At 36.0% G+C, this 10,000-nt stretch overlaps 1 protein-coding gene across 7 annotated transcripts in view; it reads left to right on the top strand.

The window, feature by feature from the left end:
• Positions 1-5,341, top strand: part of LOC115218758 (protocadherin-18) — a 216,850-nt gene extending 211,509 nt beyond the window's left edge. For 5 of the 7 annotated variants that reach the window (XR_003882270.2, XM_036508569.1, XM_029788675.2 and 2 more), the window contains one exon: positions 5,040-5,341. Coding sequence is in view for 5 of the 7 variants with exons in the window: in XM_036508569.1 (XP_036364462.1) it covers positions 5,040-5,063 (24 nt within the window). In the remaining 2 variants the exon portion in view is untranslated. Of the gene's footprint in view, positions 1-5,036 lie in introns of all 7 variants that reach the window. The other 2 variants (XR_003882271.2, XM_029788676.2) reach the window with 1 other exon arrangement.
• Positions 5,342-10,000: the final 4,659 nt, after the last annotated feature.

The raw sequence follows: 10,000 nt of genomic DNA, 5'->3' as shown, positions 1-10,000 counted from the left end.
AAACGTCAATTCACGCATAAGTTCCGTGTTAAAAGTTACGTAATATTTGAAGTTTGAAACATTTAAGTAGCACTTTTTCAAACCTGTTTCTTTATTACCCACAAGGGGCTAAACACAAAGGGGACAAACAAGGGCAGACAAATGGATTAAGTCGATTATATCGACTCCAGTGCATAACTGGTACTTATTTAATCGACCCCGGAAGGATGAAAGGCAAAGTCTACCTCGGCGGAATTTGAACTCAGAACGTAGCAGCAGACGAAATACCTATTTCTTTACTACCCACAAGGGACTAAATACAGAAGGGACAAACAAGGACAGACAAACGGATTAAGTCGATTATATCGAACCCGGTGCGTAACCGGTACTAATTTAATCGACCCCGAAAGGATGAAAGGCAAGGTCGACCTCGGGGGAATTTGAACTCAGAACGTAGCGGCAGACGAAATACCGTTGAGCATTTCGCCCATTGTGCTAACGTTTCTGCCAGCTCGCACTTCTTCAGACCTTCAAAGGTGCGCTCTTAGATTGTGCTTCCGCTGAAGACTTTCTATTTTCCATAAGACTACAATTTGAGAGTGTAAATAACCAAAAAGCCGGGTCGAGTGCTGCGTTGTAAATCAAATACCCCATCATTCTGTACATACATACATACATACATACATACATACATACATACATACATACATACATACATACATACATACTTACATACATACATACATACATACATACATACATAGTTAAAAGAGTAAATAAAGTTGGAAAAGGCACAAGAGTATATTTTAGAGAGTGTTTAATATTTTTGTTACATTGAATGATTTAAAATATACCCGGTTTCGATGTATCCATCTTAACAAATATTTGATTTGCTGGATAAATCGTCTCACTTTCTATAACAAAACAAAACTATTAAACATACTCTAAAATATACTTCTGTGCCTTTTACATCTTTATTTACTTTTTTAAGCATAATGTTTGAATTGTATGGACTCTTAACCCTTTTTCAACTATATATATATATATATATGTATAATAAATGCGCCCTTTTAAAGCCTAGCTAGGCTCATGGGCCTGGTTTCACGGTTTCTTTGGCGTGTGTGTTCCCCAGCTGGATGGGGCGCCAGTCCATCGCAGAGTTACTCACTTTTGCCAGCTGAGTGGACTGGAGCAACGTGAAATGAAGTGTTTTCCTCAAGAACACAACGCGTCGCTCGGTCCAGGAATCGAAACCACAATCTTACGATCTGGTGCTGACGCCTTAGCCACTAAGCCACGCACCTCCACACACACACATATATATGTATATATATAATATATATATATATGTATATATATATATATATATATATATTATATATATATATATATATAATATATATATATATATATATATATACGTGCGTGATTCGTCTAAGAGACCATAAGTCAAGGAAAAGATGTACTCATACATATTTGAGGCGTGATCGAAGTTACACAGTATAAACATGTACATGTTCCCGACCACACAAACATACACAAACACACACACACACACACACACACACACACAGAAACATGCACCTACACGCGCGCACACACTCTTCATCAAGGAATCCTCCCTTAAACTGAATGTTTGAAGGTAAAGTGGAGAATTTGAATTCTTTATTCCAAATGTGGCTCATCTCTACAAATGTTCAGATCTATATGTGTAGCATTGGGATGTTCTAGCTTTACGTATATATATGTATGTGTGTATGTGTGTGTGTGTGTGTATGTGTGTGTGTGTGTGTGTGTGGTGTGAGTGTATGTACATATATATATTCCTTTTATTTTATTTACTGATTGATTTTTCAAATTGTTAATTTGCAAATATACTAATCAGCCTATCTACCTACCTATATTTCTATCTATCCATCTCCATTGTCTTGGAACCTCACCCAAAATTAAAAAAGACAAAACAATGTTCTCTTCTAAACAAAACTTCCCCAAACTATCTGTTTTATATAATTGAACGAGCTGTTTGTACATTCACGAAATTGCATTTGACAAGTTCTAGAAAGGAGCGAAAGCGCTAATAATAATGAAGAAATAAAAGGAATTTTTCCCAAAATTCTGACGACATTTTTTCTCAATACACACACACACGCACACGCACACAAACACACACACACACACACACACACACACACATACGTATATAATACAAAATGGGAGAAGAACGCAAAACATCCGGACAGTTAGGTGATACAAGAATGGGACAACAGAACATCCAAATAGACAATACTAATAAAACAAGGACGGGTCATTGGAAGTTTTCTTTCCTCAGTCAACTCAGAACAACTCAGAGAAGTCATCGACAGTTTATGCTCCGTGGGGAGTGAAGGGATTAAGTAAATACGAAGTTTGAGAAGAATATTCCAAGGATCAGGTTACCCAATATTAACAGCGTTGTTATTTTTCTTGATATCTGGTCCTAAGGTTGAACCACGTAGCTTAGTGGTTGAGGTGTTGGACTCATGATCGTTGGATTGTAGTTTCGATTTCTGGATCTGGTGATGCGCAGTGTTCTTGAGCAAGACTCTTCATTGTACGTTGCTCCATTCCTTTCATCTGGTAAAATTGAGCTATCTTGCACCCGACTGGCTTCCCATCTAGTGAGGGAAACATATGCGTCACGTGAAGCGGGAAACCAGCCTTACGAGCCTATGTGACTCAGGAAGGATGTAGCCCCAAGTCAGCCTAGTTGAGTAGATCTATGATCCAACCGTGAACAATCCGTCTTAGTTTTCGCACATCCTGTATATATATGTCTAGTACTACAATGATAAATCTGCTCATCCTATATTTTAAAGCTGCAGTGTAGAGCAGATTTAATCGTGATTGGGTTGCCATTTCTAGCAAGTTTGATGTTCTCACGTTCGCACGCTAGCTATAGTGTTATTTTATATATATATATATATATTGTGATTTGTTTTTGACGCGTCAAAGCCAACGACGAGTAATGATATGTCTTACCTTTATGGCAACTGGACATGGTGCATATTCATCGTTGTCACAATATAACGTTATTAACTAAGACACACGTGTTAGAGAGTAAGAATGAAATATACCTGTAAAATACACACATACACACACAATGGAAATAAACACACGCACACAAACACATACGCATGCACGGAAACCTGCACACATTAACTCTTTGCTACTCTCTCTCTCCCTCTCTTTCTTTCTTTCTCTGTCTGTCTGTTTCTCTCTCTCTCTTCTCTCTGTCTTTCTACCTATATGTCTCTTCCTCTCTGTTACCTCTAAATGCCAGCTTTTAGGCTCCTGGCTTTCTTTTCACTTACCAAATGTCATAGGTTACATAAACACTAAACAGTTGGTTGGTGTAATTGTAAACAGCTTTTATAGACAATGTTATCAGCTGTAAACACATGGGCTGGTCGGTAAGTAAGCGGCTTGGTCGGTCGGTCGGTCGGTCGGTCGGTCGGTCGGTCAGTCGGTCACTTAATCGGAGTTGGTGGTGGGGCCCTTGATAGTTGGAATGGTGGGGGTACAAGGTCGGGGGGAAAGAATTGGTGAAACAGCAGCCGAAATGGTTTCTGACAATGAATTATATTATTTAGATAATTCTCGGTGTTCTGATTTCAAATTCAAACATCGATTTTGCTTTATGATCATTCAAAGATCAGGCAAAAGTAGAGCCACTAATATTTTGAAGGTTTCTCTGGGTAAGGGTTACTCATGTATCTACTCGTGTGTGGTTTCTCGTTGGAGTGAAGGCCCAGACGAAAATGTTTCTGTCTTGCCTAGGACTTCAATAGTTTCTGATGCAGCAAATCTTCCATGCAAAGCATATGTACACACACACACACACCACACACACACACACACACACACACACACACACACATATAAATTTATATAGATAAGGATAAGATCGTTAATTTAAAATAAAACAATGATTTTATCAAGTGGTCAGCATGGAAAAAATAACCTTCAAAGGTAATAATTATTAAAATTATAAATTAGGGTATCTACGAGATACCACCATGCTGAAAATAGCAGCCATTATCTGACTCTAAAACCACTTTAATTTTCCATATTGCAACACGGAGAGAAAACGAAGAGACAAGATGAAACTAGTAAAAAATTACTGGATAATTCTAGATCTTGGATTTCTGGCTTTGCATTTAGGAATGCTTTGGCTCGTCAGTAGAATACACACAGAAAAGAAACATAAATATATATATATACAAATACATTTTTATAAATATACAAATAATTTTTTACTAGTTTCATCTTGTCTCTTTGTTTTCTCTCCGTGTTGGTATATGGAAAATTAAGGTGGTTTTAGAGTCAGATCATGGCTGCTATTTTCAGCATGGTGGTATCTCGTAGATACCCTAATTTATAATATATATATATATATATATATATACAAATAAGAAAATGGAGGAACAGATTCCTTTCAATCATAAACTTACAGAAAATACAAATTCATATCATTTATTAACTACTTAGATAGGAACATCCAAATCCAACAGAATAACACAGAATAAAACAATGTACATCAATAAGTAAGATAATACCATAAAAATAATACATATATACATGAGGGAGGAGCGTCTGTGCATGTGTACATGTATGTATGTGAATGTGTATGTATATAGTTACATATATCTACATATATATATAGAATGACAAACTCAAATATACATACACACACATACACACACACACACACACATGTGTGTGCGTGCGTGCGCGCATGTGTGTACACGCATGCACATGCATACACACTTCCTCTTACTCTTTCTGATTTCTGCTATGCTTTTTTGATGAAGAACTAACGGCAGAAACGTTAAGACACTTTTCCTTCATTTATGTGTTAGGCTAATACAATATTTAAAAAAACTTCAGCCTCTTCTGTTGTCATTTTCCGTTTTCTTTTTCTTTCATTTATTCATTCCTTCATTGTCTCTTTCTTTTCTTTGTATTTTCATTCTTTCACACTTTCTAACTGTGACTTTCTCATTTTCTGTTTGCTTCAGTAGGACACCAAAACAGAGTTAATGTAATTGCAACCAGTTCTGAAGATCACTACTACCATAGCCCATCAACAAGAAGACGACCAATGAAACAGTGATTTGTTATCGATCCGTTTGGCGCCTCAACCGGAAGTGACAACCTCCCCTCCACTACTTCGTGAGATGTGGAAGGTGACACAAAGCACATGAAGTGTCGACCACTATATTAGTAAGAGAACAATACAAAATAAAGCAACGATGAAAAGCCATTTTGAAACTCATTATAAATACATTCATTCCTTCATATATAGATATATATATATATATATATATATATATTTCTTAATATATTATGTCATTCAAAAAAAATAATATATATATATATATATATATATATTTAGTGTGTGTGTGTGTATGTATATACATATATATCTAGTATACATATATATGTATATATGTATATATATATATATACATATATATGCATGTATACACATATACATGCACACACACACACACACACATATATATATGTGTGTGTGTTGTGTGTGTGTGTCTGTATATATATATGTACATTGATAGATACTTACATATTACATATAAGTGTATATATGTTGGCGGGGTGCGCATGTGTGTGTATGTATGTGTCTATGAAACCTCGGCTTTATGACACAGAAATAAGAATAAGAGTTTATGCCATGAAGAAAGAAGACAACGGAAAAGAAGCTGCTCGATCACCTCATCACCTATTAGTTGTATAAAGAGTGTTTGTGTTGTGGAATGTTGATGAAGTCAATCACCGTGATGAGTGGAAAATTAGACATTTCGGATACTTGCAATTCAGCAGGCGTAGAAAAAAAGATCAAGAGCGGGTAAACCTTTGTCTACTGTCTGAGGAAGGAGAAGATACCGAAACGTTAGATTTTTGCATTCAGTTGCAATTAAATTTATTGATATTCTACGTTAAATACTTATTTGGATTACCTATTGTCGATGCAGGCTCTCACTATTTCCCCCGGAATTTTGGAATTTTTTTTTAATGCTTATATAGTGTGAGTTTGAGTATGGAGTAAAATAAATAAAACAAGCAATTTTTAATAAAAAAATTTAAAAGAAAATAACGAAGCAAAGAAAGTGAACGGAAATAGATGAAAGAGTCCTCATCACAAAGAATAAAAATTAACACAAACCAAAACAGAAGGATTGGAATTCTAAACGACTTCTTGTCTTATTTATTTATCTGAGATGCTTGACAATTATTTCTTATGTTAGCACGAAGATAGAAATTCTTAGGGGAGGAGTAATATATAACTTACACTTTAGTCCTTTTATTGACCCTGGAAGGGGATGAGAGGAGAAATTTTGACCCCTTCAGAATTTTCATTTTTTTGTTTTTTGTAATCTGATTTTATATCAATGTAATGTATAGTATGTAGTGGTGTGCTCTAGTAATTGTGTCACTCAATTGCTCTTAAATGGTGTATAGCAGATATAGTGTATAGCATATATGCTCACAATATTGCACACGGTATTAAAGGGGCGAGCTGACAGAGCTGTTATCACGCCGGGCAAAATGCTTAGCGGCATTTCATCCGTCTTTGTGTTCAGAGCTCAAATTCTGCCGAGGTCGACTTTGCCTTTCATCCTTCCAAGGTCGGTAAAGTAAGTACCAAATGAGCTCTGGGTGGGGGTGGGGGTCAATGTATTCGACTTACCTCACTCCCCCGCCAAATTTCAGGTCATGTGCCTATTGTAGAAAGGAATATGGCATCTGCTATTTGTGACGGTTTTGAAACTACTACTACTACTACTAGTGAGTTACAACCCTCCCGCCTAACGTATCAATCACGGGGTGTGAATATATGGTACATATTTGTTTTTGTTAATCAACATCCCTGTTGTCTTCTCTTCTGGTAAGAGAGCCACTCCAAATATTTCCGAATCAAATCCAGAATTCAATCAAGAGTTGTACTTCTTCATTGGTCCCTACTAGTTCTATAATATAGACATTAAGATTTATCTTCGATGAAGGATCTTGCTCTCAGCATCATTAATGGTGTTCCTCGCGGTAAACGTAATTATATTCAATTTTATGAAATTTATCAAACTCAACATTTTACCGACGCAAAACGTCAACAGATTCTTATGAAATTGTTTTTCCGGGGTTTTCATTTGTGATTTTTCTTTGGGTCGGGGCGATTTTTTGTCATCATTTATCTCAACTACAGAATTTTTTTTTTTTTTTTAAAGCCATTTGATTGTTTTTCCCAAATTCGCATTCGGTACTCAGAGAGAAAAAGAAAATACGATATAAAAAATATAGGACATAAATTGTTCCCTCATCTTCCAAAATAAAAAACTTTACTCAACCAAATAATTAACAAAAAAAAAAAAAGACAAGAAAAAAAAAAAGCAGAACGATGTATAGCGTTTTGGTTGAGACAATTCCATTCTATTATTACGTATATTGTTTTTCTTCATATTCCATCTGAAAAATCTAAATAATCAAAGACTGGAGTTAACAAAAAATTTGTCAATCAAACAAAACAACAACAATATATTATATATATATATTATATATATATATATATATATATATATATATATATATTATATATATACAGATATTACATACAATATATATATATATAGATACATATATATACATTATATATACATGTATACTTATATACATACACGTGCATGTATATATTTTATATTTTATATATCTATATATATATATATATATATATATATATATATATATATATATATTATATAGTAACAGAAATCCCTCTAAATGGGTTAAATAAATACTTTTGTCATGAACTTAGGGTCAAATAACCCTAACTTTTCCAACACGACAGTGCTAATAATAAAATTTTGAAAATAATAATAACACAATATTAATAATAACATATTATTAATAATAATAAATTAATAATAAATAACTACTCTAAATGACTTTTCTTCTTTGGTCTTTTTTCTTTTCTTCTTTGTCCCGTTATTTTTTATGTTTTATATTTTTTACAGCTGTTTTCATATTGTTTTCTTTTTTTTCTCCACGCTTGCAGTGACGCAACGGTTTCTATATTGCAGTGTTGTTTTCTTGTCTTTTTTTTCTGTGTATTTTTTCCTTTCGTTACAGCTGAATGCTCTTCCTTCTACTAACCAATCAAGCAAGAAGTAGTGAGTGGAACATATGAGCTTTTTTCTTTATTTTTTTTTATTCTTTGTTGCATTTTTTTCTTCTTTCCTTTATCGTCAGCAAGTTAATACCGACTTCAGAGAAATTGGTTTTCTCGCATTTCTTCGACGCGAAACCGGAAGTTTGTGGGCGCATGCTCCAAAGATTCAAGCCACCAAAAGCCGTTTAATAGCATGAGTTGCAGCAGTGTGACGACTATCAAAGTCACAATTCGGTTTTTTTTTTGTTTTTTTTTTGTCTTTGTACCCACCATTTATTCCTCCACCTCAATCTCAGTGAGATGTGTACGATTTTTAAGCAATACTTGCTCGGCTATTTAGAAGAGGTGGTGGACTTCAATCCTTATTTCGACGTTAATTGCTGCTTAGATATAGACGGCAGTGAGTGGATGTAGAGGAAAATTCAGCAGTTTATAGATGGTTTGTCCAGCGAGTTTTGTACGTACACATTGAAACTGGAGCTCCATAATGCTAGTCACATCCATTACTCAACCTCTTTCTGTAAATCCAAGAGGCAAGAGATAAACTGTATACTCTGCTTTGTCAAAGGAAGGTTACGAGGCTTTCTTCTCAATGGACTCGAGTGCCTGACAGCAGGTTTCCTTCTTCATTCTACTGCTAATGTTTAACACAATTCCATAACTCAACAATGCATGGAAGAAGAATGACGAAGTATGTGGATTAAGGTTTCGTCAGCCAGTCTTTGTGCATCTCGGACCGGGCCGACTGATGGTACTGTCATGTATCTAAAGTATATCACCACCACCACCACCACCACCACCACCACCACCACTACCACCACCACCACTACCATCACCGTGTATAAGTGACTTATACCACAACATTCCTCCTGGACGGGTCACGGGTTACGGGTCACTAGTCCGTCGCTGGGTCCCTCATTTACAGTTTACAGCTGAGTGGTAGAGAGCAACATAAAATAACGTGCCTTGCCTAAGAACACCATGCACCACATACCTGGTCCAGAAATCGAAACCACCATCTGACACTCATGAGTACAACGCCCTAACTTCTTCACTCGACTGGGAAGCGAATGAAGGGTATACCTCGTAGTCATCTGGAAGAACCTATTTCTTTACTACCCACTAGGGGCTAAACACAGAGAGGACAAACAAGGACCGACAAACGGATTAAGTCGATTATATCGACCGCAGTGCGTAACTGGTACATAATTCCTCATCTCTTAAATATAGAACTGCAAAACGATCATTAAAGCTTTTTGAGTTAGACATTAGGCGTTACTGGACATCTAAATGACCTATTTCAGTAGAAAGAAGCATTAACTGCTCAGATTGGCGATGCATTGGAAGTATTGTCACTCTCTTAAATATCTTGAGTCTCTGGATAGGGATCTACCAGCTATTAGTATTTTCGGTGACGAGCTGGCAGAAACGTTAGCACGCCAGGTGAAATGCTTAGCAGTATTTCGTCTGCGGCTACGTTTTGAGTTCAAATTCCGCCGAGGTCGACTTTGCCTTTCATCCTTTCGGGGTCGATTAAATAAGTACCAGTTACGCACTGGGTCGATATAATCGACTTAATCCCTTTGTCTGTCCTTGTTTGTCCTCTCTGAGTTTATCCCCTTGTGGGTAGTAAAGAAATAGTTATTTCGTCTGCCGTTACGTTCTGAGTTCAAATTCCACCGAGGTCGACTTTGCCTTTCATCCTTTCGTGGTCGATAAATAAAGTACCAGTTACGCACTGGGGTCGTTGTAATCGACTGAATCCTTTCGTCTGTCCTTGATTCTCCCCTCTATGTTTAG

This window comes from Octopus sinensis, linkage group LG14, assembly GCF_006345805.1.
Source record: "Octopus sinensis linkage group LG14, ASM634580v1, whole genome shotgun sequence".
Classification (NCBI taxonomy): domain Eukaryota; kingdom Metazoa; phylum Mollusca; class Cephalopoda; order Octopoda; family Octopodidae; genus Octopus; species Octopus sinensis.
The sequence above is the reverse complement of the archived record's forward strand: the minus strand, read 5'-3'. Positions and strand labels throughout refer to the sequence as shown.